General features: G+C 43.6%; 1 protein-coding gene across 1 annotated transcript; it reads right to left on the bottom strand.

Moving 5' to 3' along the window:
* Positions 1 to 37: 37 nt before the first annotated feature.
* LOC141546999 (uncharacterized) lies at positions 38 to 27,987 on the bottom strand. The gene is made up of 6 exons (XM_074275660.1): positions 27,760 to 27,987; positions 19,868 to 19,961; positions 16,241 to 16,367; positions 15,689 to 15,784; positions 13,769 to 13,933; positions 38 to 11,894 (listed from the first exon to the last, which is right to left on the bottom strand). The coding sequence occupies exons 2-6, from the start codon at positions 19,901 to 19,903 to the stop codon at positions 9,535 to 9,537; spliced, it is 2,784 nt and encodes a 927-aa protein (XP_074131761.1). The 5' UTR covers positions 19,904 to 19,961; positions 27,760 to 27,987; the 3' UTR covers positions 38 to 9,534.

Raw genomic sequence — 27,987 nt, 5'->3', positions numbered from 1 at the left:
ATATATACAAAATTGCTTCGAGTTATCTCAGAAGGAAGGCACTAGCATTAAGGACTGGAAAACATTTATTGCAAAAGCTCAAATAATAACCACATGAATGCAACCAACAATATGATGACAAGGAAATATCAAACAAAGGGACGAGTCATGTACTTAAATAATTTAACTGTGGGACACTGGGCAAGTCATTTAGAATCTATCACCTCAGTTTTCTCATCCATAAAATGGGGTTAATTACAGCACCTATCTCCCAGGATTGTTATAAAGATTGAGTGACATAATACACATAGTACTTGGCAAACCTTAAAATGCTACCTTTTATTATTACAGTAATTTTCTGTCAACAAAGGGTTTATGATACTGATTCAAGATTAGATCACTAAAAATTTATAGAAAAGTTACCCTTACAGAGCCTGGATTTCCTGATCAATGCAGATTATGTAATAAAATGGCAGAAATTATGCAACATATTGCAGGTTAACAAATAATCATTCGGATAAGAGATAAGTTAACATTTATATACTATGTGTCAGATACTGCACTAAGCACATGAGATCATTTGATCTTCACAACCTCCCTGGGAGGTAGGTGCTGTTATTATCCCCATTTTGCAGATAAACTGAGATAAACAGCGGTTAAGTGACTTGCCTACTGGGATCACACAACTAGTAAATGTGTGAGTGGATTTGAACTAAGCTCTTCTTTACTCCAGGCCTGATGCTCTCTTCAAACCTTTTTCACAAATGAGATTAGCATGGAAGCATTCTTTTAGACTTACCTGTTACCTTCAACTGCCCAGATATCACACAAATTCATAAAAAATCCAAAACACCACTTTGACTAGTGATCAACATGTGGAGTATTTTTAGTATATTGCCACAGCTTGTGCTAGGAAGTGACTTGGGGCCCTTTGAGTTAGGGCCCCAGAGAGTGTTTCCCGTTTTCCCTCAGGACTCTCTAAGACCCTGAAAGTTTGGGATGTCACTGTATGGTTGGAAATAGCTCAACAACAGATACTATTCTCGACATGACTATCAGTTGATTGTGTTAGACATCCAGACTTGGATTTTAGAAACACGTTTACTTTAGTGCTCTAATAAAAAGTTGGTACAAAACCTTCTTTTCAAAGTGTGTCGCCCTGCCCTACAATTATATACGAAGTCTGGTGGAAAGTGGTCTCCAGTTCTGAGAGCACATGGACCACAACTGATGCTTCCCAGGACTAGGACAGAGTGGTCCCAAGGGCTCTCTCTGCAGCAGAGGCTGCAAGGATGCTGATGAGGAGGCGGACAAACCCGCCTTCCTAGCCCGAATGGCTCCTTGTTAGAGATCGGGCCCAAGTTGACTTCCTCTCTACTCACAATAATGTTTCAGGCCTGAGCAGGCTGGACATTTTGGGGATAGTCCAGAGTGTGACCAAGTTCCCTCAGGAAGTCTGCACATCTTCCTGTCCATCTCCCTAGTTTATCCAAGCATTTTCCAAACTTATTCTTAAGTCTCTGGGTAATTGAATAATTTAAGCCTTGACTCAGTGACAATTCTATCAGCTACTCGATATCCCTCTGCCCCCTTTTAGACCTGGTAACTCATACATCAAGTGGTCATTGGCCATTTATAGCTGGTCCGTTCCAGATTCTCATTGCCCCATCCACTCTGAGTAGCAGTGCAGTCCTAGGCCTTTTCTGACCCAATTTTCCCCCTGACAAAAACAAGCTCATTGTCTTTAGCTGCCCCCACCAGTCAAGTTGTAGGGCTTCTGAGAAGCTTCAGATTGTCTGCGGCTTTGCCCTCATCTTGTTACCGCTCCTTGCTCCCCCTTCCTAACTGAATTAACGAACAAGTGCTTGTGCCCAGCACCGTGCTTGAAAATACACAATACATACTGAGGAAAGGGGGAGAGGAAGGGGTGGGGAGCCGACCTAGAGGAGCTGGGCAGTATTTCTTTTCCATCAGAAATAGGCCGTTATGGTCAGATGTGTGGCAAATTGGGGATGGTGGGAGTGGACAGATAAGATGGCTAGGACCACGGGAAGCATGGATGAGGCTCCTTAGAACAGGAGCCTGTGAATTTGTGCTCAGAATTTTAATCATCAGGGCAGTGTGGGTTCTCAGGCAGGAGGTCTACAGTTCTTTTAACATTTCAAGTGGTTTGGTAACGGTGACCAACCTCAAACAGCTCTTCCTGAGTCCCCATCCTCACATTCCCTGGAGCTGTGCCCTGTGCCCCTCCCCTGGGCTCTGAGGACCCTCCCTGTGTCAATCAGGCCTTGACTCCTGAGCTGCCACCCCAAACTCTGCCATGCCAGCATTCCAAGCTTCAGAAATTACAGTTTTCCTTGTTGGGGGGGACAGGGCAGAGTGGAAGACCCCTCATTCCCCCAGCAGCGACTCGGCTCTACCTAAGCTACCGCTGGCCCATTAGTGGGGTCTCCTCCTGGAGACTCCCCCACTCCCATGGCGCAGGAGGTTCCACTCTACATATCCACTCCCCATGGGTTAATTCTATGACTCCCCTGTGGAGAGCAGAGTCAGAACAACCTCTGAGCCTTCCTTGCCACTCTCCCTTCTCCACAACTATTTAAAGTTACCCAAATTCTGGTCAGGAACACCAAGGTAAAGTCAGCTATTTTCTCCCACCAGGTCAGTTTGGGGAGACAGAAATGGGATGGCAGATGGCAGGGGCTCTTGCCAGAAGCCCACAAATAGAACGAGATCCAGGGTGATGGCAGGAACGAGTGTCATTGCCAGGCTCTGTCCCCCACCACCCCTTTCCTGGCCCTTCACGTGTCCTGAACAAGGAACAAGGTCCACAAAAGCAGCTGGCAGCTCTGGCCCCAAGAGGAGAGCAGTAAGGGTCCAGCGCATCCAAGCCCTAGAGTGACTGGAGCCACCTACACCCCCACAGCTCTCAGCCTGCAGTCCCCCAGAGGCTGGGCTGGGGCCCCACAAACCCAAACCTGAGCCAGAATCTCGCAGCCCCCAGATCAAGCTGGCGAAGAAGCAGGAGGAGGAGAGGAGAGCAGCTCAGGCTATCAGCTCCACCACCGGGGGCACAGCACCGCACCAACAAAGTGCAAAATCAAGAAACAGGCTGCAAAAACAATCCCACTAATGGTGACAAAGATCAGACACACACAAGACTCAAAGCACCTACAAGTAAAACCCCAAAAGAAAATGAAGCTTGAACAGAAGCTCAACAAGATTTTGTAGAAGAGTGATCTTTTTAAAAAGAGCTAAAAACTATTTTAAAAAACTAAATGAAAGCTACAGAAAATACAAAAAGACTATTAGTTATTGTCATTATAAATATATATTATAATTATCAACTTGGAAAAAATATATAAATGCTTACTGAAATAGTTTCTTCAAAATTTGAATGAACCAAATGGAAACTAATAAAGAAATAATAAAACAGATTTAGAAGTCTGAAAATAAAAGAAATTGTGAAATATATCACAGGAAAAAGGCAGCTAGATGGCACAGTGGATTAAAAACCCTGCATCTGGAGAGAGTATGACCTGAGTTTAAATCCTGGTTCTGACTGGATGTGTTTAGCTGGGCAAGTCACTTAAGTTCTGCTTGACTCAGTTTCCTCAACTTATTATTATTATTATTGCTTGGTTGTTTCACTTGTGACCAACTCTTCATGACTCCATTGTTTTGGCAAAGATACCAGAATGGTTTTCCAATTCTTTCTTCAGCTCATCTGAAGCAAACTGAGGCAAACAGGATTGTGACTTGCCCAGGGTCACAAAGCTATTAAGTTTCTGAGGCCCCATGAACTCGGGTCTTCTGGACTCTATCCAAGGACATCCTGAGCTACCCCTTCCCCAACTGTAAAATGAAAATACTAAGAGTGTATCTCCAAAGACTGTTGTGTCTCCAAAGCCTCCAAAATAAAATAGTTGTAAAGCACTTAGCACAATGCCTGGCATACAGTAGGTACTATATAAATGCTACTTATTACTACTACTTTTATTAGTGTTGTCATTATTAAAAAGAAAAAAACTGACTTGGAAAACATTGAGGAGAGAAAATTTAAAAATCAGTGGAGTATCAGAAAATCATGAACAAAAAAAGAGCTCAATCATACTTCTAGAAATCATACAAGAAAACTGTTGAAATATCTAAGAATTAATCAGTTAAAGGCAGAGAAGCAAAGGGCAAAGAATCTACCAGTCACCTAATGAAAGAACTCCCAAATCAAAAATACCAGGAATATTATAGCCAAAATCCAAAGCTCCCAGGTCAAGGCAAAAAATACTACAAGTGGCCAGAAAGAATTCAAATCCTGTACTGAGGAGCCACAGTCAGGACTAAACAAGATTTAAGAGCCACCACTTTAAATATACTATTCCTTTAACTTGGAATAGATATTTTAGAAGGCAAAGGATCTACGTTTACTTACAACTAAAAATAACTTACCCAGAAAAACAATATAATTCTACAGGAGGGAAAAAATGGATCTTAATGAAGTAAAGGACTGCTAAACATTCCTGATAAAAACACCAGAGCTGTAGACAATCTGGAATAGAAATACAGAAGTCGAGAGAAGTACAAAAAGGTAAACATGAGTGAGAAGATACTATAATACAAAGTTAAACTTTACATTTTTGGGGAAATGATACATGTAACCACTTAGAACTTTGTCATCACATGCTATTAAAGCTAATCTAATTAGAAAAGAGGTCCAGACTGGAATTCCATTGCGTTTGGATGATCTCAAAAAAAAAAAAAAAAAAAAAAAAAAGGATGGAAGGATGGGGAAAGGGAGGAAGAATGGAGGGAATCATCTCACATTAATGGGGTGTATAAAGTTTTACAATAGAATGGGAGAACAGGCAACCATGAATCTCTCATCTGCACTGAATAAGGGAGGTATGAACATATAACGTGTGCACAGAAATTTATCTTAACCAACAAAGAAGAAAGGAGTTAAAGGGAAGGGAAAGAAAACAAGGGGTTAGAATAAAGGAAACACTAGTCAGAAGCAAAACAGTGTCTTAAAGAGGGGACCAAAAAAAAAAAAAAAAGAAAGAAAAGAAAAGGTGAAAGAGAGAGAGAGAGAGAGAGAGAGAGAGAGAGAGAGAGGGGGGGGGGGGGGGTTAAAGTATAAGACAGAAGAATGGAAGGAAATAAAGTTAGTAACCATAATGATGAATGTGACTCACTCATAAAATGAAAGAGAGCAGACAGATCAAAAACCAAATTCAACAATGTTATTTATAAGAAATCCCTCAAAAAGGGGAGTTTTCAGAAAAACCTAAGAAGACTTATAAAAATGAAATGAGCAAAGCTAAGAGAACAACTTGTAATAAAAACTATACTGCAAAAGCAATCAACTCTGAAAGCCTTAGGAATTCTGATTAACATCACCAACTGCAATACCAAAGGATTCATGACAAAACATGATTATCTACCTCCAGATAGAAAAGTGATGGCTTCAGAATGTCAATTTTCTTTTCTTTCTTTTGGACACAACTACTAGAAAAATTTGGTTTGCATGACTGAAATATGAGCTTTGTTCTTACTTCTCAGTAAGAGAAAAAGTAATTTGGAACTGAAAAAAAGATTTAATTAAAGCAACCTAGGTGTGCTTCTTCAAAGTAATTTCCTTATGTCTTCCCATCTTATACCTGTCAGTTTAAAAAAAACAACTACAGAACTTTATATTTATCACTATTAAATTTTGTTTTATTTCACTTGGCCCTTCATAATTTTTTCACTACTAGCTCTGACATTTGACATAGAAACAGTTCCCAATTTCCCTAACCTTAACCCTAAATGCCTTCCTTCTATTGATTTTCTTCAATTTATACCAATTATCTCTTATTGTTTGCATGTTTTCTCCACTAAACTCTGAGCTCCTTGAAATCAGGAACTGCTTTTTGCCTTTCTTTTTATACCCAATACTTAGTACAGTGTCTAGTATAGCAAGTCTTTGCTACCTGACCTTCCTCTCAGAGGTATCAAATAGAATGTCTCCAGAACCAACTCAAAATGGAATTGGGAAATATTTAACAAAACAGAAACACAACAGAACACAAATAATATTAAAGTGTTGTTTCTAGGTCAATATGAGGCCCATAGGGATCCTTCTGTATGAGTTAGTGACTTCTCTTTTTCTGCGTTTGATACCAGTGCTCTATCACAAACTCTTAAGTAGAGTGGTGACTTTGCCACAAAATTTTCATCACATCTATTTGAAGCAATCTATGCTTTCCCATTAGAATCAGATCCTCATCAGTATTCCCTCACCAATTGTGTTGAGTCATTTTTAAATTTTATACATCTCTTCATGACCCCACTTGGATTTTTCTTGGCAAAGACACTGTAGTCATTTGTCATTTCTTCTCCACCTAAGGCAGGTTAAATTATTATTAAGGTAAATTGCAAAATTACAATTTACTTTGACAGAGAGTTCTAGTATATGTCTGGATAATTTAAGTTCTCCATTAATATCCTAGTTCTGTCCAGATGTTGACTTCAATGATGCAACGACTGGTTGTCAAATGTTCTTCGCCAGAATGTTCTCCATTATGCTTCTCTCTTCTGGTTCCTAGATTTCCTCATATGTACAATTTCTTAATACAGAGTTACAAAGTCTACCATTTTACCTTCGTTTCCTTTAAGTCAAGTATCCACGACAGAGCCAGCTTCCACTCATGGATTTCATTTCAATTTTAAGCAAATTCCCAATGTCCATAGTTTGTGAAGAACTCTTGTTCATTTTGTTTGCTTCATTCCACCTAACCTTGTTCTTCATCCTCATTGTGACCTAGATATTCCACTCTTTCCCTGATCATCTCATTTTCCTACCTTCATAGTTATGACCCCGAATTTCAATTCTAGCGTCCTCTAGAAATATCTAAAAACAAACCCTTTGCCCCCTTGTTTAATCGCTACCTGTGACTTGCCAAATGGAAGTGAAATTCATGCTGTGACTCACTTTTATTCACATTCAACTGAATACTGATGGACAAAGTCATACAAGTACAATGACTGGCTCAACCAGTAGCCCTGGGAGTCTTGTTATATATGAAAATGGAAAGGAATGGAAGTGGAGGGGGACATGTGGGAAGGGTAAATGGGGAATCCACAAAGGCAAAAGTGAGAAGTCATACTTCAATACTTCAAGGAATCTATGCCATTCAGAAGATATTTACTAAGCATCTCTTTTGAGCCAGATACTAGGCTAGGTACTGATAATGTAAAGACAGAATTCAAAGCCCTTAAGGACTTTACATTCTATACATTTATATACACTAATAGATGAAGGTTTTAGAAAATATGCAACTCAGATCCTCTGGATCAGGGGTTCTTAATATAGGGGCCTACTATATATAAATTTCAAGGGATCCATGAATTTTGGTGAGGGAAAAAATGCATCTTATTTCAATATAATTTGTTTCCTTGGTGATCTTATGTTTTATTTTATGTATTTAAAAACACTATTCTAAGAAGGGTCCCATAAGATTCATCATTTTAAAACCAATTCATTTCACCAAAAAGGTTAAGAACCTCTTGCATTAAGGGGTGGCATATGAAACAACTGAAAAAAGGAAGAGAAGTCAAGACATGGCTATGAAACTATGCAAAAGAACTGATGCAGAGGATATTAACGTCAAATTCAGGGTACTTCAAGGAGATCAATTTGAGTCTGAAGTTCATGAGAAAATATAAAATTAGCCTGGAATGGTTGGGATTTATTCAAATGCTAAGTTGTTAAATTTGTTTTATTCTTGAAGTAATAAGAAAATGCTAAGAGTTTTAAAGTAAGAAAGTAACATGATCAGTTCTGTTGATTTTAATAACTGCAGGGAGGATAAGTTGTAGAGTAGAAAACAGAAGTCAAACTAAAAGTTTGCTGTAATAGTCCAGGAAGTATAATGGAAGTCCTGTGAAAGTAGAAAGGATATGGATATAAGAGATGATATAGAGGTAGGATGCCCAAGACACAGCAACTGAGGAGATATGGGGTTAATTAGAACCTGGTTAATTAGAAAGAGAGTATTTAATCAACTGAGGGAGAAGATAAAAAGCTAGCTGAGATGAATAGACTGATGATTTATTAAAGATAGAGAATGATTGCTGGAGGGGAAAGGAGGGGACTGGAATAAAGGCACAAGAAGAGAAATGATCTTTTTCAAGGAGTTAGGTTAACTCAACTACTGATCAGAAAGATAAGAATTGTCAGAATTTTTTCTGGGTGGCATTTAGAAAGTGAACTGCTGTTTTATTGCTTCAATTTCCTCAAATTAAGTATTTAAATAAATAGTATTTGCATTACAAATGAACAGTGGGAAGGGAAAGGAGCAAGGAAGGAAAATTGTTTGGATCATCCACTGAGTAAAAGCAGACATAAATTTCCTTCATTTAAAACTTCAAGTCTCTAATTTTCAATAAAGGACCATAACTCTGATTGAAAATCTGTCATATTCATTATGCTTTTCTACAATACAATTAACTGATTTTCATTAAGCTCTGTGCCCTGAAGAGCTTTCCACATTCACTGTATACCACTTTTTCCTTTAATAATCATGGCATAATAGTTGTCATTTTATACTAGCAGATTGAGTCCCAGAAGGGCAGCTGGCTACTTCTTAACTCAAGGATAACAAGGAAAATGGTGAAGGTCTGAGACATTCCAGTACTATTGTTCATGAGCCTCCACTGGTTTTCTACCATGAGTATTGACTAATAGATGATATAAATTAGCTAACCATACTTAGCTTTCAGAAAGGTCTATTTTCTAAAGTGGTATCATAAGAACAGTTGGTGTAAAATACTCCCCCAAAGTGAGGACACACTTTCCCACAAAAGCAGAGTTCACAGGAAGGTGGGCTCAAGCTTAAAAAACACATGTCATGTGGCAAAGCAGTAACTTACAGCTCCTGTTTGCTAAAAATCTTTCCCTACCCTTCCTGATGAAGTTCCCCTTAGGCTCCCTGTAGAGCCCTGAAGACATCTTTCTTAAATGTGTCTACTTTAAGATTTGTCTTCCGATGCAGATATTGCTGTTAGTGACTGCTTTTCCAGAAATCTTGTTAGGGCAAAGGTGAAAAGTCACAAATCTTCTGACCTTTTGGAAGTTCATGACGCCTTTTTTCTGGTTAATAGGGAGGGAAAAAGGAAATAGAAGCTGTCTCCTCATATTGGAGTTATCTCAGGGTCTTGGCCAAAGCAGTTTCCCTCAATAAAATGTTCTAAAACTTAACAATCCAGATTCAGAATTGGCTTGCTATTTTATCCAAGTTCATGACTGAATTTATTTAGGCTGTGTCAATAAACTTCCCATTTAATAAACATCAAGTCACTTCATCCAATGAATTTCATTCCTTCCAAACTGATTAAGGACTTTTGGCAACTAGTTTAATGCCATATTGATTCAATAGAGCAGTTCTCAACTACTGAAACTATCAAGGCTGGAGAATTAATATTTTTAGCAAGGTGAGGTAGGATGAATGATTCAACTGATACCATCCCCACCAACAGCATAGTTAAAATTATTTACTTTGGAAATAATACCTTTCCTCAATCACTATATCCATAAAGTTTCTCACCAGCATGAATTCTCTGATGTTGAGTAAGTTGTGCTCTGAGGCGGAAGGACTTTCCACATTCACTGCATTCATAAGGTTTCTCACCAGTATGAATTGTCTGATGTTTAGACAGGGCTATCCTCTGGCTGAAGGCTTTCCCACATTCATTACACTCATAAGGTTTTTCACCTGTATGAACTGTCTGATGTTGTGTAAGGGCTACCCGCCTGCTGAAGGCCTTCCCACATTCACCACATTTATACGGTTTCTCTCCAGTATGAATTCTCTGGTGTTGAGTAAGTCCTGCCTTTTGGCGGAATGTTTTTCCACACTCGTTACATTCATAAGGTTTCTCACCAGTATGAATCGTCTGATGCTGCGTAAGCTCTGCTCTCAAGCGAAAGGCCTTCCCACATTCGTTGCATCCATAAGGCTTTTCACCAGTATGAATTGTCTGATGTTGAGTAAGTCCAATTCTTTGGCGGAAGGCCTTCCCACACCTATTACATTCATAGGGCTTCTCTCCAGTGTGAATTGTCTGATGTTGTGTCAGTCCCGTCTTCTGACGGAAGGTCTTCCCACATTCGTTACATTCAAAAGGTTTCTCTCCAGTATGAATATTCTTATGTGCAGTAAGCAGCGCTCTCAATCGGAAGAATTTCCCACATTCGTTACATTCATATGGTTTCTCACCTGTATGAATATTCTTATGGGTAGTAAGCAATGCTCTCAGTCGAAAAGCTTTTCCACATTCATTACATTCATAAGGCTTCTCACCTGTATGAATATTCTTATGAGCAGTAAGCAATGCACTCAGGCGGAAGGCTTTCCCACATTCACCACATTTATATGGTTTCTCACCAGTATGAACGGTCTGATGTCGACTAAGTCCGATCTTCTGACTGAATGCCTTCCCACATTCATTACACTCATAAGGCTTCTCACCCGTATGAATCGTCTGATGTCGAGTAAGTCCCATTCTTTGGCGGAAGGCCTTCCCACATTCATTACACTCATATGGTTTCTCTCCCGTATGAATTGTATAATGTCGATTAAGTTCCTTCTTCTGGCCAAAGGCCTTTCCACATTCATTACATTCATAGGGCTTGTCTCCATTATTAAGTGGATAATGTGAAATAAATTGTTTTCTCTCACTGAAGGCCTGTCCACATCCACTATATTCATAAGGTTTCTTTTCAGCATGACTTTTTTGATGATAAGTTAGTTCTGTCAAGTACCTAAACATCTTTCCACATTCATTACATTTATAACATGCCTCACTTCCATGAATTTTCTGATGCTGATAAAGCCCTATTCTTCGGCTGAACGTCTTCTCACATTGATTACACTCGTAAGGCTTTTCTCCAGTGTGAGTTCTATAATGCTGTTTGAGATTTTGGCTTTGTATGAAAGCTTTCCCACATTCCTCACATTTAAAAGGTTTTTCACCAGTATGAATCGTTTGATGTTGACTGAGTTTTCCTCTCAGGCGGAAAGCCTTCCCACATTGATTACATTCATAAGGTTTTTCACCACTATGGATTCTCTGATGTTGAATAAGTCCTATTCTCTGGGTGAAGGCCTTTCCACATTCATTACATTCAAAAGGTTTCTCTCCAGTGTGAATTCTATAGTGTTGTTTGAGATTTTGGCTTTGAATGAAGGCTTTTCCACATTCATCACATTTAAAAGGTCTTTCACCAGTATGAATTTTCTGATGTTGCTTCAGCTGTGCTTTCAGGCGGAATGCCTTCCCGCACACATTACATTCATAAGGTTTTTCACCAGTATGAATTGTCTGATGTTGAGAAAGCTCTGATCTGTACCTAAAAGCCTTCTCACATTCACTACATTTGTAAGATTTCTCTCCAAGATGCATTGTCTGATATTGAGTAAGTTCTGATCTGTTCCTAAAGGCCTTCCAATATTCATTATATTCACAAAGTTTCTCTTCGCCTTCATTAAACTTACAAAATATTTTATTTGAACATGCTGTATTACGTAATCTTAAGTCTGAACACACTTTGAAGCTCTTTCCTTGTGTATAACAATTACTGGGACTCTTTCCTACTCTCGTTTGAGAGAAGCCTACTGGTCCTAGGTTGAAATTTCTGCAGTAGTTATATTCATGCCATCTCAATTTATTAGAATGCTTCTTTGGGGAAATTTTCACTTGCTGAGAATGTTTCACCTCATTGTTCTGCTTCTTCTTTAAACTGCCAACACAATCCCAAGCTTCTTGTAACTTTAAGAAACAAGAACCATCCTTTGTGAGTTTTTCTTGAGATGATTCTTCCATTGAAATATCCAGCTCCTGAACTGACTCCTTGGTTTCATGATTTGTCTCCCAATCTGAAAGAAATTTTTAAAATGTAAACATATCTGCTGTCCCTGTTATACACAAAGTTCGCTCATCTTTGTTCTCTATCAAGAACCATCATTCTCTGTAACTACTTTCTGACAATTGCTATGTAATTCTACTAGCACTTTCTGTCAAATTAAAAGAGTCTTGTTCCATGTGCTTATGTACTTTGAATCCAGCACGAGGCTGTTGAATTCATTTTCTTTGGGACCTAGTTTACACAATTCATTCCATTGATGTCCTTTTCTAATTTTTAAGTAGTAGTAGACAATTCTGCAATTACTGCTTTATCATATAATTTTGACTTCTTTTAATACCTACTGGAAGCGGAAATAAAGGGTTTCCGATCATAACAGTATCTGATAGCCCTTATATACCTGGAACTAACTTCCACTCCTTTAAGTCCCAGGAAGTCCCAGTGACCTGGGTCTATGATTTCTGATTCCCCTTTGGTCTTTGGCCCTTATTCTAAGGGGATTCATCTTAACAGTCCCCCAAATATGGATAAAGACTTGGCTCGCTTCAAACGATCAAATGGTGGTATAAGGCAGAGGCTTTCAGAAATATACTAAGCTTGGTCAAGGAAGAAAAATCCTTACTGTTCTAGTTCTGGGTATCTTGTTACAATTTTATTACACCTCTACAGGCTGACCATCAATCATTTTTTTTTTTTTTTTTTTTTTTACAAACCATTTCACACACTACGCCCAAAGTTTCTTATAGGAAAGAGTATCATGACTTTGGTTCTTGGCAGGATACATGTGGTGCTTTTTCTCATCACCTCTAGTGTATTTGCCTACCCAGGCCTGTATGGTAGTCTTAGAATGGGGAGTAAAGAGGGAGAAGGGGAAGGTTCTTTACTTAAACAGTTTGATGTGACAATCTACCCGAAAAGCATTCACTAACTAACCCCAAAGTATATTGATTATAGGGAGTGGGGGGTCTTGGAGAAGGAGCATGAAATTATTACTCATGCTATCTGCCAGCCTGTCACTGACCACCTCTCCACCTGGAATGATACCATCCTCTATGAGACCTGGATCTCTAGGTTTTCCAAAAATTAGACACACAGTCCCTGATGAAGTAAAGCTATTCATCTTTAAAGCCAGCTTTTGAAGCTAGGACACAAACCAAATGATTAGTGACGAATAAAAGCAAACTAGGCCACTTAGTGAAAGTCCTACTGAAGTCTTTTGCCATGTGGGATGAGCTAGCTATTTAAAAGGCACTGAAGGTATCCTTGAGACTTAATTGGCTTGGGGCACTAAAGATTGGAGCCATGGATATCCCAGCTCTGCTTGTCCCTCTCTGATGCCTGACTTGTGAACCACAGGGAACATGTCAGAGGGGAGCTATGTTCAACTGAATCAATGCCCAATGCCCCTGCTACACACTGTCCCCCCAAAATAATTATGGCAAAATAAATCTTTTCTAAACTGCTGAATGAACGTGAATGAATCATCTCATTTGTCCTAAAACCACACCTAAATATGAGGGGACCAGCCTGAGTCAGGCCCGACCAGGGACATCATTGTTATCCACTGGCTGACAGGAGATCCCACAGCACGTTCCAGTTTTGTATCCCAGCCATCTAGCCAGATCCTGCACCAGCTGCCAGCTCAGGTTTTTCCTGCCCCCCCCCCCCCAAGAAACGAGGCAAAACAAGGTCCAGCAATAGGATTTACTAAACACTTACTATGTGCTTGGAACCGGGAGAGTGCCAAGAGACAAATATAAGCCCTTGGTCACAGGGCCATGTTGCAAGCCAACACACACAAAAAGGGAGAGGTAGTATCCTGCCTGGGGTCCTGGTCTTAGTGTCTGGAAAGTCATGAGCCTGGGTAGGAGAGGAATGAAAACTCACCAATGGGAGGAGGGGACTGGCACGGCGGAGGCACGTTCCACTGTGAGAAGGTCAGAGGGGTTGACGGGTCTTCCAAAGTGAGGATGCCCTTGGCACCGAGGGAGATTTCAGGGAGAGACTGCAGCTGGGGTACGGTGTTGAGGTCCAGGAAGTCTGAAGTACAGCCTGGGGGCATTAATGAAGGTTGGCCAGCCTGGGCCTCTCTCCCAAAGAAACTCACCAATGGGGCAAGGGCACTGACATGGCGGAGCAATGCTCCACTGTGAGGAGCCCGCCGGGGCGGACTCATGTTCTAGGAGGAAGAACTTTCTACCTTCTACCTTCTCCCACCTCCCACTCCTCCCCCCGGACAAAACTCCCTTTCCTTGCTGCCACTTTTCTATGGGGGTTAATTTTCCCTGTAGAGTGAAAGTTTCTTGAAGCTATGGACTATTTTTAGAAAAAACAGATTTTTAAATCCCTAGCAATTAGCACAGGCTTGACACACACAGTAAATACGAATTGTTTTTTCACTTATTATTCACTCAGTCTATCAAACTTTTCTCTTTTGAGATTCCATGCTCTCCCGTGTTTTCTCCCATCAGGAAAATGGCTACAAATTTCCTCTTTGTGGGACCAAAATATGCACCTGCCTTCCCCCCTTCCTCCTCCAGGTGTGGTAGCTGCTTCTGCAAGCATCAGCCCTCTGTACGTGCTCCCTGCGGACTTGGACCACCATTCTTACCCCTTCTAATGAGCTGTCAGCTTGCTCTTTCAAACTCTCCCACCCAGCTGCTGGCCAACTCTGGGGGCTGGTGCTGGGTCCCACTTCTAGTTAGAATAAAAGTATCTCCCCCATCTCCATAGCAACCAGCAACTCCTGAGTCAGTAACGCACTCCCACAAAGCCAAAGGACTTCCACGGAAACCTCCAGAGCACCAAGTTTTTTGTCTGCTCAGCATTTTATGCTTCAGGAAGCGGAGCCAATTAGAGCAGAGGGGAAGAAAACAAGCATTTACAGGCACTTACTATGTGCCAGGCTTCCCAGCTCTGTTATGATCCTTGTTTGCCTCAGTTTTCTCATATGTAAAATGGGGTGATAATAGCACCTTTCTCCCCAGGTTGTTGTGGATATCAAATGATAGTAAAATAAATGATCTGTAGAGGTCAGAGCTAAGAAGTGTCTGAGGCTGGATTTGAACTTCCTGCGGGCAGGTCAAGCACTCTGTGCACTACAAGCCCACACAAGCAAAAACCGTCCCACCCACATACAGATGTGGCTGCTCCACCTCAATTTTCTCTGAGAACCCCCAACGGGTGCACGGGATTCTCATACAAATGATGGGAAGGTGGGGCAGTGGAGACAGACGTTAGTAACTGGTCTGGTCCTTGTTGCCATGACAAGGTCCAAAGAATCACTCGACGAACGTGGATGAAGGCTTTCCTGCCTAGCTGGTGCTGTGCTGAGCACTCTCAGAGGTCCTAAGACGCACCCCGAAGCCTCCCAGGGGCCCAGCACTTCAAACAAGGCCCACTGGCTACTGCCATTTTAGCCAAGTGGTCCTGGGTTCCAAGTGGCTTTCTGATTCCAAGGCCCCCCGCCACTTCAAGGACTATCACTGGGCCATGAGAAACAACCAGGAGGAGGAATCCCACAAAATGTGCTAAGAGAAATATATACAGAAACTGCTCATGGCGCGGGAACAGAGTGCTGGAACTGGGTCAGGAACCCCAATCCTGCCTCAAATACTCAGCATCTTCATCTGTGAAATGGGGACCACCTAGAGGTCAAAGGTTGTGATGCATCGTATTAATGTGAGTGATTTGAGAGGGCGGGAATGCAGTGCAGGGGAAGAGGAGACCCTGGAGGCCAATGGCCCGGGGAGCATCCCCAGGGACCCCCAGGCCGGGGCTGAGGCACAACCGGCTGGGTTTGCTCACCTGCAGAGCTGTTTCTTGGGCTTTCTCCCTCTGGGATCCAAGGGGCTTCTCCTTGCTCCAACTGGCAGATTACCTCAGGCTTGGACACTGTAAGTCCTGTTCATTGAACACGGGACAGAGAACCGGCAAAGAGCTGAGAATTCAAAGCAAAGTCCTGCACCTCGGGGGTCAGTGGGATGCAACAAGCCGGCCTCCGAAGGGTAATTCTTGCGGTTCTACCAGCAAGTATTAAGGAATGGGCTGGACAATGGATTTGGGCCCAGAAGGAGAATGTTTCTTTGTCCCAGACACTCATGCCTTTGGGAGTCTGCACTGGGACTCTTGGGGAGAATTCTTTAGGGAACAGGGTGCAGAAGAGCTCATCTCTAGGCCAACAGAATCTAAAGGTTTAAAGCTGAAGTTTTCAGCAGCCAACAGATAATATACATGTCCTATCTCTCATAAACATAAAAGGATTAGCCATCTCTGGTTTTTGCATACAAAATTACAGTTGCTCAACCCTTCATTGTTATGTACAGGGAGACATAAGCCCTCAGAGGACAGCCTCCTCACCCAGGCAGACGAGGTTCCGGAAGTTCTCCAGCATCACCTCCCGGTACAGCTCCTTCTGGAAGGGGTCCAGGTGCCCCCACTCCTCCAGGGTGAAGTCCACGGCCACATCCTTGAAGGTCACTGGCACCTGAAACAACAGACACGTGGGCTGATCCAGGCACCTCCTGAAGACAAGGAGAGGATTCAGAGCAGTTCTACTTGTTCAGTGGTAAAGAGAGCCCTCTACACCCAGAGAGAGGCCTGTGGATGTTAGGATTCTTACAAGGTATTTAGTTCACACCTTTTAAAGGAGTTCACTCATTGGTCCACACATTAGACTCACACCTTTAGAGAGCATATAAAAAAGCCCACACTGTGGGAGGGGATTCAGAGTCAGGATTCGGGGAAGGAGAGAACTTCAGGGGCTGTGGGAGATTCAGAACTAGGATTGACTTCTGGGAGCTCCCACAAGCCCACTGTAACCCACAACGCCACTCTCGGAGGCAGAGTGTGATTCATTCCCATGTCTATCTTCATGTTGCCTGCAGACATTTGGACAAGAGCTCATCGGGGAACCAAGGAGAGAGCTAGGCCTCTATTAAAGCTAGCCGGACCCCAGGAAAAGATTCAAGACTTTGAAAGATACAATAAAGGATCCAGACTTTAACTCCTGGCTGCATTTGAGGTAATTATTGAACTGAACTGAAACTAAGACTGTCTGCAGAAGCTCCCCAAGAAACCTGCTCCAACAGAACGATTACGACTTAGAGAAAAGAGAACATTACATGTGGGAACTGAGTGTGGATCACAACAGAGCATTTCCACTTCTTCTGTAATTGTTTGCTTGCATTTTGTTTTCCTTCTCAGGTTTTTTCTTTCTTTCTAGATCTGATTTTTCTTGTGCAGCAAGAAAACTTTATAAATATGTATGCATATACTGGATTTAACATATTATTTAACATATTTAATATGTATTGGACTACCTGCCATCTAGGGAAGGGGGTGGGGAAGGAGGGGAAAAGTTGGAACAGAAGGTTTTGCAAGGGTCAGTGTTGAAAAATTACCCATGTAGATGTTTAGTAAATAAAAAGCTATAATTTAAAAAAAGTTAGAAAGAAAGACGGTTCCCATATAGAAGCAAATAGCCCTAACAGCCCTGTGTGTATTAACAAAAGGCTGGACACAAATAACACTTCCAATTAACTTTATACGAGCTATCCCTGTGCCATAAGCAATGATGAATATAATGAATTTGGGGAAATAAAGACTTGTATGAACTGATGCAGTCAAAAGTAAACAACAAAAGAACATTGAGTTCAACAATAAGGGGCACCTAGGTGGCGCAGTGGATACAGCACCAGCCCTGAAGTCAGGAGGATCTGAGTTCAAATCTGATCTCAAACATTTAACACACCCTGGCTGTATGACCCTGGGCAAGTCACTTAGCCCCAGTTGCCTCAGGGGAAAAAAAAATCAACAATATAAAGATAACATTAAAAGGCAACAAGACCTTTGGTTCAAATGCAACAATGATGCCAAATTACTAAAGTTAAAGCACACGAACTTCCTATCCAGTAACAAACGGTGAGATATAAAAATGGGAAAGTTGGAATCATGGAAATGTAGACTTTTGCTTAGCTTTTTTTTTCTTGGCAAAGTAATAGGGGAATCAAAGAACTGTTTTATCAAAATATAATGTTTGATAAAAAATAAAACAATAACAAAGTCTGGGAACTTCATGAAGGAATTATTTGAAAGGAGGAAACAAACAGGATGAGAATTATCTCCAACATGAGTGGAAAAGTTAAGGAAGGAAAAGAATTGGTTAAAAAAAAAAGCATTTCTTGAAATCAGATTTGTGAGTTGAATATGAGACCTTTAAGTGGCTATCTTCTACAAAGAGAAGATCTAATTCAGTTCCAATTGATCAATGATGGACAGAATCAGTTACACCCAGAGAAGGAACACTGGGAAATGAGTATAAACTATGAGCATTTTTTGTTTTTCTACCTATATTATTTTTACCTTCTGAATCCAATTCTTCCTGTGCAACAAGAGAACTGTTCGGTTCTGCACACATAGATTGTACCTACGATATACTATAACATTTAACATGTATAAGACTGCCTGCCATCTACGGGAGGGGGTGGAAGGAAGGAAGGGAGGGAAAAAATCGGAACAGAAGTGAGTGCAAGGGATAATGTTGTAAAAAAAAATTACTCATGCATATGTACTGTCAAAAAAAAGTTACAATTATAAAATAAAAAAAAATGTAACAGAGAAAAAAAAAAGTATTAAGTGGTAATTGTAAGAAAACATTTCCCTGAAGGAGGCAAGAAGAAATTGATTTTCTAGTGTCATGGATTTCAATTCTAGGCAGATCTGCCTTCTTTCCTTCTTTTTCTTTAAAATATATTATTTTTTTTCTATAAGTTTTGCATGATTTCACTTGTATAATTGATGACATACAGCCTTTCCAGTTGTTTAGGGAGGAACAGGGAAAGAATTTGAAACTCAAAATTTTAAAAGAATGTTATAAAAAAAAAAAATTAATAAAAAAAAAAAAAAAGAAATATGAGACCTTTGTTACATAATTCCAAACTTTTCCAGGAGACTGTGACTAATTCACAGCCTTGCATAATTGGGACTGTCTTTTTGAGGCCCTTTTTAACACTGACAATTCTGGCTTTGGTCACTTTGTGACCCCTTAGAGTTGTTAAGAATTTTCCGTCAGTGATTTGGAACAATTTTCAAGAGACCATGGAAAATATTAAGGGATAACAAACAGCAGGCAAAATGCCTTATGAGTAAAGACAATGAAATGCTCTTAAGAGATACAGAATGCTAAAAGTGACTTGTCTGTAAAAGGAGAAAGTAGCAAGTGAAAAATGGTATAGCTGGTAAGGCACTAAATTCAGACAAACTTAATTTTCCCCTTTCAGAGTCTGACATGATCAATGAAAAGATAAAAGGACATTACAGGTGAATAAATGTTGAATCCTAGACTGGCTAGCTCAATGAAGATTTCTAAATGGAATCCTGAAGATTGCCTAAATACAACTCTAGTGTTGTGGTTCAGTCCTTTCAGCCAGAATCCCATTTGCAGTTTTGCTGGCAAAGGTAATTAGGAGGTTTGGCCATTTCCGTGTCTAGCTGAGGAAACCGAGGCAATAAGGAGAAGTGATTGTCCTGGGTCACACAGCTAGGAAGTATCTGAGTCTGGATTTGAACTCAGATCAGAAGGAAACAACCCATCACTCTAGTGCCTTTGCCAAGAAAAGCCCAATTGGGAGAACACAAGATTTTGTAAGGGTCAATGTTGAAAAAATTATCCATGCATGTGTTTTTAAAATAAAAAGAATTAAAATTTAAAAAAAAAAAAAAAAAAAGAAAGAAAGAAAAGAAAATTGCAAATGGGGTCGTAGAGTTGGACAGCACTGGAAGGACTGCTTTACCCACTGAGCCCCACCCCACCCCCTGTCTCTTCAGGGACTCCCTGAGATGCTAGTGAGTGTTTACAGCAATGCGGATCTGCAGGGAGGATCCTGTCTGATAGGTATGACAAACATTTCGACCAATGAGGAGACAAAACAAGGAGAGTGAATGACGGCATCCAAGCGCGAGTGGGTCAGCCATGACTGCCCTTACCTGCTGCGTCTGGGCGGTCAGGGAGACAGGGGCCATTCCTTTCCCCTTAGAATTGTTGCTTCTTGAGGAAGGGCTTCTGGGTCAGAGGACAGAGCTGTCAAAGAAAGGGAGCACGAATTTAGAGAAAAAGTGGCCATTCCGTAGCCCATGGGCCCTGGCCTCCACTCACTCTGGCCCTCGGGGAGCTTCAAGTACACTCTTGACTGGCTCTGAGCAGAGCAGAAGCAGGCAGCCCATTCTCTCCCAGAAAAAAGCCCAAATTGGCATCAGACCAAAAAATGTTCCAACTAAAATCAGGAACAGAAAAGGGCTCACTAGCATGGAAAAATAAAAGGAAGCACTCAAGCCCTCCTAGAAATGGGGCTCCCCCCACAGGGACGTCCACACCCGGGGCTCCAGATCAGCAGCGCTTAGATGAAGGTCCACTTTGGGGTGGGGATCCAGGGAAATCACAGCCAAGGATCTGCTCGGAAGCTCAGGCAAGAGGGAGGAGCAACTTGGGCCCGAGGACAAGAGAGAACAAGGGACCGGGAAAGGCTTCTTGGGGTGATGGCAAGTGACGTGGTGTGATTGAGCACTGAGGGAGGCACAGGACAGGGGCTGGGGTCACTCTGGGAGGAGCCGAGAAGCCTGGAAAAGGAGGTGGATTGGGGGGAAGCCAAAGCACCTCAAGTCTGACCGGGAGCTCCCTGGTCACTCAGAGTGCACAGTGAAGATGGACACAAGGTAGGAAGACCAAGTGGTGGCTGTTCCAACTGTCCAGGTAAGAGGCAAGCAGGTCTTGGGGGGGCAGGACAGAAAGGGGAGCCCCCAGATGTGGGGAACAAGAACGAGGGGTGAGTCCCTTAACTGTCATTTCTTGCCAGGTCTGCCAGAAGGCAAAGTGGCCTCACTTCCCCAAGGACAGGACCTGGGGGAGGCCAGGAGGCCCTGGTCAAGGCCAGGGAGGGCTGCCCTCAAAAGGACGGCCACAGTTAACTCCTTCTTGGCTGAACCCAGAAGGTGAGTCAGCATTTTCCTGGGAGACAATAAACCAAAATAAGGTGACGTGTGGGAGAGGTTAGTGACAACGGTGGCTCTGGACTGCAGGAGTCAGCACCGGAACTGAACCCCGAGGAGAGAGAGACAGGAAAGGCCCAAAGAGGAGGCAACGAGCTTGAAGCTGGAGGGGACGGCTGGCCCGCAGGATGGGCGCCGGGAGCTGCGGGCACCATGATGCACCAGAGCACACGAGGTTCTCAGGTCTAAATGCAGTAATAAAACACCCACTTCTTGAGGAGCCAGGCCCTAAGCAGCGGCTCCTGGACAACGCGGGCTCCCCCACTCCACGGGCAGCTCACGCCCTGAGGCCAAGGGGATCCTCCCACATGGGGGGGGATGTCCTCTGTATGGATAACATCGGGGGGCTGCAGGGAGCACTTGGGGGACAGAGCTGCCAGGGGAGGAGTTAGTTTGGGTCTAAAAGCAGACGCTGGCTGGTGCCAGGGCGGTGGCCATGGGGAGACTGGTTCTGCTTGGTGCCAGTCATAAAGTGTGGAGGTGAAGGTGGAGGGGGTATTCTCGGCACAGGACAGCAGACTTGGGACGGCGTGGGTCAGGGACGCCGCAGCAGCCATCACTTCCCCTGGGGTCAGCTCAAAGGTCACCTGGCCCCCATCTCTCAAACTAGGGCTGGGCCAGGAGTTCCGCCAAAGTACTGGGCCAGGCGAGGTCTCAGACACCCGCGGTTGACTGGGGGCCAGCACAGCGCCCTCTCCAGGAGGCTGCTTTTTGTCCTGACCCCATGGGCGCCACGCCGGAAATGCTGATGGAAGTGCCGCTCCCTCCAGCAGGACAGCACGGGTTCAATTGTTTTTAGTCACAGCACCTGGGCACAGTAAATGCCTGGCATGAGTTTGGCTCTGGGCACGCTAATGCCCGGCCTGAGCTTAGGGAACAGGACACACAAATGCCCGGCTTGAATTTGGAGCACAGGGCACACTAATCCCAACCCTGTAGGATTCTTACAAGGTGCAAGTCATTGGAATGAATAGGAGCAATTGATTTGATCCTAAAGGAGATGTTATGGGCCAGCACTCGAAACAAGGTACTGAGTGGAACTGAGGAGACAATGGTTAAGTCTAGTTTAGCACTGATTTAATCCTACGACAAATAATGGTTTCCTAGTGAAATGATGATTGGTGTGTACTCAGTGTGCAGCATATAAGCAAGAAATTCTCAGGGCCAAACACACAGAAGCCACAATCCCACTCTCGGAGGCGGAGTCTGATTCATTCCCATGTCTATCTTCGTGCTGGCTGGAGACATTGGGCGGATGAGTGACTGAAGCTCATCGGGGAACCAGGGAGAGAGACAGGCCGCTATTAAAGCTAACCGGGCCCAGGAAAAGATTCAAGACTTTGAAGGCCACAATAAAGGATCTGGATTTTAACTCCTGGCTGGATTTGGGATTATTGAAATGAACTCAAACTAAAGTTGCCTCCAGAACCCCCCAAGAAACCTGCTCCCAGAGAACATTATATCTTTAGAGAAAAAAAAAAAAAACATCACATTTTGGCGCCCGAATGTGGGGGAGACACAATCCTGATTCCATGGAAAAGCCTCAGATCCAGATTTCATGGAAAAGTCTCTTTGACCCAGAAATTAGGGTGAATAACAAAGAAACGTTGTTAAAGAGCTAAAGTAGAATTTCAGCAAAATGGGGCAAAATTTGAGAAAACAGCTTTCTGTTTCTATTCAAGGAAAATGTTTAGAGTGTTGTCAAGGTTATGAAAAGCCAAGGATTGATTATAACTTTGGAGATCACTGGACTTTAAAAACTGTACCGTACACATCTCCTCGGTTCTCTATGGAAAAAGAATTGGATCTAGATGAGTGGAAATTAGTAGGAGAGCAACTAGGTGAACACTACAATTCCAATCCACTCAATTTCCAAAGATACACTTCATACATACAATATAATACAATTGGCTTTAGGAAATTACATAAGTTATAGAATAAGGAAAAAGGAGAGCAGGAGGGGGAGGATCCGACTAAACTAGGTGAAAGGGACAAAGAATCAGATAAGAATTCATAGAAGGAGAAATTAGGTCATTCCATATCCCCAGACTTACCTCCCTCAATTAACCCTTCATAGGTGAAGGAAGGAGGAGGAGGGGAAGAGGCAGAAATACAAACAGAATCACCTATGAAACAGCCTATGACAAGATTAGAAAAAGCACTGGTTAAGGATAAGAGAGAAGGGCAGGATGTAAATGATTTTATAGATTCATAACCTGTGATTGAAGAACTTGACTCGTCAGCTCAAAAATGGAGAAGATACACTCCTTTTGAATTGGGTAAAATTAATGATTTGAAAAATGTTTGCACTCTTTATGGGGCTACATCATTTTATGTTAAAATGTTACTACATAGGGGGCAGCTAGGTGGCGCAGTGGAAAACACCAGTGTAACATGCCTTCTTGGCAGTTACAATTACTAGTCTGTCCTAGGCCCAACAGAGTACCTTTGACCACTGATCTTTGCAGTGTCGACTCTACCTGGCTCGCCTCCTCTGAGGCCTTCAAAGGTCTCTGGCCACGACCTCTTGAATCTATAGTTTAATAACCGGTAGCGCGCTCAAGAACAGCCACGTGTAATCTTAAAAGCCTTTATTATACCTACTCACATCATGCCCTGACTTGTCAGCTCCCTAGTGAACACCTGGTCTGAAGAACCACGTGTTCTCTACCAAACTCCTTACCTCTCGGCTATCCATCCGCTTGGCTTGGCTACCCCAGGTTGGGGAGCCAGGTTAAAGAGAGTGACTGCTGTCTGCAGTGGGCTTATAAAGGGCCTGTGAGGTCACACACACAGCCAACCAGCAAGAGAGCTGTCACCCATTATGAAGCTATCTCAATATGGACAGGATCCCACCCACAGGGCAGTCCTATATCCACAGAGAATACTTCTGGGCCACTCAAATCTCCTGTTGTGCTGTGGTGCCGCCCATTTAAAGGGCCCTTACACACCAGCCTTGAATTCAGGAGGACCGGAGTTCAAATCTGGTCTCAGATACTTAACACTTCCTGCTGTGTGACCCTGGGCAAGTCACTTAACTCCAGCCTCAAAAAAAAAAAAAAAAAAAAAAAAAAAAAAAAGATGTTACTAGATAATTTGTCTTATGAAATCCTAACCCCGAGTGACTGGAAATTGATAGCAAGGACATGTTTAGAACCTGGACAAAACTTGTTGTGGCTTTCAGAGTATCATGAATTATACAGGATTCAAGTCAGACACAATAGGCAAATAGGAGTTAATGTACAATTCACCTTTGACCAATTAGCTCGTGGTCAGTATGGAGAGAATTCAGAACAGATTAATTATCCCATAATAGTGTATGAGCAGATCGCAATGGCTGCAACAAAAGCTTGGGGTTCCCTCCCTGGACAGAAAAATAGAGGTGAAGGCTTCACTAAAATAGAGCAAGGTCCCAGTGAACCTTTTGCGGATTTTGTGGGACGTCTGCAAACTGCTGTCAAAAGAACTATTGGAGAGAATGCAGCTACAGAAATAATGACCAGACATTTGGCTATAGAAAATGCTAATGAGGTATGCAAGAGAATTATACTGGGAGTATACAAACATGCTCTTTTAGAGGAGATCATAAGATGCTGTGCCACAAGGGGCACAAATACTTATTATACCCAAATTATAATGAACATGGAAAGGCAGGGTCCCTCTTGGCAAGGGACTTTTAGAGAAACTTTCACTGTGGAAAAGTTGGACAGCTTAGAGCTCAGAGTAGATATGGAGATAGAGTGAGAAGATAGGCTGAGAGAAGACCTAAAACCCCCAAAATGCCAGAAGGGCTTCCACTGAGCCTCACAATGTCGACCCACCCAGGGAAATGAGAGGCAGAGCCCTGCTCCAAGATATCAATCAAAAGACAGGTGGGGCATGATGGCAGCTGAGGTTACACCCAAGGAGCCTTTAGAAGGTCAGGAATCTGATGTGATCAACCAGCAGAAAAGCAATCACAAGGCAGAAAAGGATTACCTTATCAGCCAACAGGAAAGCAATCAGATAGCAGAATGGATTGCAATTGGGGAAAATACAGGCCTTTTAAACCAACAAGGCACTGTCCAGTGCAAACAGCTCCAATGTAATTGCCAGATGATAAGAGATTTAGAAAGTAGTAAAAAGGAGGAAAATAGATAGGTTAACTGCCTGGGAGAGAGGGTTTGCTTGTATTATTACAGACAGAGAAGGAAATAGATGGAGAAGGAAACAGATGGCGGCAACAAGCACCTGGAGAGAGACAGAAAAAGAGAAAAATATGGAAACAAAGGAGAAGACATAAGAACAAAATCTGCAAGAATCCTTGGATTCCCTAACATAAAATAAGACTGTTGCAGGACTTGAAAACTAGCAGGAATCATTGGATTCCTTGAGATGAAAAATTGTTGATGAGATTATAGCAGGACTTCAAAGCTTGCAGGAATTATTGGATTCCTGGCACATGAATTAATAGACAATATTTGGACTATTTCTAGGACTTATGGACATGCATAAATCCTCATGTGTTATGTTACTATGTGCTTATGTAATTTATGTAATTATGTGTAATATCTCCCACATTGATGGATTTATGTATATCTGTTTCAAGTGAGCCCCTTCAGAAACCCTAATCTGATTTGATTTCCCATTTCCTTTGGTGTTTTCAGCTCCCTGACAAGTCAGGGAAGGTGTGACCACCTCCTTTTTATGATGTTTTCACTTCTTTTTTGAGCAGTCAGTGAAAGAGTGATCACTTTTTTGGGGGTTCTCACCTCCTTGAGAAGTCAGAGAGATCATGACCACCCTATGTTCTAAATCAAAAGAAAGGGGGAGATGTTAGGATTCTTACAAGGTGCTAAGTCACTGGAATGGATAGAGACAATAATAATCTAATTTAGCATGGTTCAGTAAGATTGATCTCATCCTACAAGGAGATGTTATGGGCCAGAACTTGAAACAAGGTACTGAGTGGACATGAGGAGACAATGATTAAATCTAATTTAGCGTTGATTTAATCCTACAACAAGTAATGGTTTCCTAGTGACGAAATGATTGGTGTGCAGCATATAAGCAAGAAACTCTCAGGGCCAAGCACACAGTAATCCACAATCCCACTCTCGGAGGCGGAGTCTGATTCATCCCCAAGTCTACCTTCGTGCTGGCTGGAGATATTCTGACAAGAGCTCATGGAGGAACCAAGGAGAGAAATAGGCCTCTATTAAAGCTAGCTGGGCCCCAGGAAAAGATTCAAGACTTTGAAGGACACAACAAAGGATCTGGATTTTAACTCCTGGCTGGATCTGGGATTACTGAAATGAACTCAAACTAAAGTTGCCTCCAGAAGCTCCCCAAGAGATCTGCTCAAAAAGAATATTATACCTTTAGAAAAAAAGATCACACAACCCAAACTCGGGGCACAGGGCACACTAATGCCTGATCCGAACTTGGGGCATAGGGCACATTAATGCCTGATCCAAACTTGGGGCACAGGGCACACTAATGCCCCGCAGGATCTTGGAGCACAGGGCACACTAATGGCTGAGCCTGAACTCGGAGCAGAGGGCACACTAATGCCCCATCCAAACTCGGGGCAGAGGGCACACTAATGCCTGATCCGAACTCGGGGCAGAGGGCACACTAATGCCCCATCCGAACTCGGGGCAGAGGGCACACTAATGCCCCATCCGAACTTGGGGCATAGGGCACACTAATGCCGAGCCTGAACTCGGAGCACAGGGCACACTAATGCCCGGCAGGAGCTGGGGGCACAGGGCACACTAATGGCTGAGCCTGAACTCGGAGCAGAGGGCACACTAATGCTCCATCCGAACTCGGAGCAGAGGGCACACTAATGCCTGATCCGAACTCGGGGCAGAGGGCACACTAATGCCTGATCCGAACTTGGGGCACAGGGCACACTAATGCCCGGCAGGAGCTCGGAACACAGGGCACACTAATGGCTGAGCCTGAACTCGGAGCACAAGGCACACTAATGCCCCATCCAAACTCGGGGCAGAGGGCACACTAATGCCTGATCCGAACTTGGGGCACAGGGCACACTAATGCCCGGCAGGAGTTGGGGGCACAGGGCACACTGATGCCCGGCAGGAGCTGGGGGCACGGGGCATAGGGCACACTGATGCCCGGCAGGAGCTGGGGGCACGGGGCACAGGGCACACTAATGCCCGGCAGGAGCTGGGGGCACACTCATGGCCAGCCCTGGGCATGGGGCACGGCTGACGCCCGGGGGATGAGGGCTATTCTCAGCCTTCCTAGAACTGGAGGGATGGGGGAGGGGCCTTCCGTACTTAAACGTACTTAGCTCCGGAAGGACCGGGCTCCTGGCCCCAGGACTCCGCCCTCCTCTGCCCCCCCGGGGGTCGTGCTCCCCCCAACCCCTCTCCCCCCCTGTTCCCCGCCCCGAGGGCCCCACCCCATCCTCTGGAGATCTACATCAGTCTTCTAAGTCCTGCAGCCCCTAGAGGAGGGTTCTGAACCACGTGACCTTCGCTAGGGGAAGTGTCTCGGTCCAGTGCCCTGTCAACACCGGGAGAGCCCCATGGGACAGCCCCGGACCTCGGCGACGCCCACCCCAGGGACAGGGGGACGCCGGGGCGGGACCAGGCGCAGCTTCTCGGAGCAGAGGAAGGGCCCAGAAAGAGCGCTAGCTTCCGAAGAGCGCATGCGCGCCGAGAAAAAGGAGGCTGGTGGGGGCAGCGGCACTGTTGATTGGCTTATTGTGCCATTTCCCCTCCCCCACCCGACTGACCAATGGGCTCCGAAACCAAGTGATGCCCGCCCCGCCCCCCCGCCCGCCGCCCGGCCCCCTAGCCTAGGCTCGGGCCCTTACTCACTCCAGCCCGGGGCGGACGCAGAGCTGCAGCCCCGGCGGTAATGGCGGCTGAGGTCGGAGTGCAGCCGAGACGGTTGCGAGCGTACCGAGGAATTCAGAAGCCCAGAACGGCGGGGCCCGAACGAAGGGAGCTGACGGCGGCGCCGCCGAGGATGGGGACTTAGCGGAAGTGACGTTAGCTCCTCTTCCTCACGGTCCTTCTGGTCCTGCCCGTCACGGCCTCTGGACC

Source organism: Sminthopsis crassicaudata, chromosome 1, assembly GCF_048593235.1.
Source record: "Sminthopsis crassicaudata isolate SCR6 chromosome 1, ASM4859323v1, whole genome shotgun sequence".
NCBI lineage: Eukaryota > Metazoa > Chordata > Mammalia > Dasyuromorphia > Dasyuridae > Sminthopsis > Sminthopsis crassicaudata.
Note: the sequence above shows the minus strand (reverse complement) of the source record. Positions and strands in the feature narration are given on the sequence as shown.

Bases quoted from the DNA above. Each gene is read 5' to 3' on its own strand.
- LOC141546999 (XM_074275660.1), bottom strand. From the start codon at position 19,903: ATGGCCCCTGTCTCCCTGACCGCCCAGACGCAGCAG. The intron at 15,785-16,240 runs GTGAGGAGGCTG...TTCAATGAACAG, and splicing joins CCGGAACCTCGTCTGCCTGG to GACTTACAGTGTCCAAGCCT. The intron at 13,934-15,688 runs GTGAGCAAACCC...TAATGCCCCCAG, and splicing joins CCCAAGAAACAGCTCTGCAG to GCTGTACTTCAGACTTCCTG.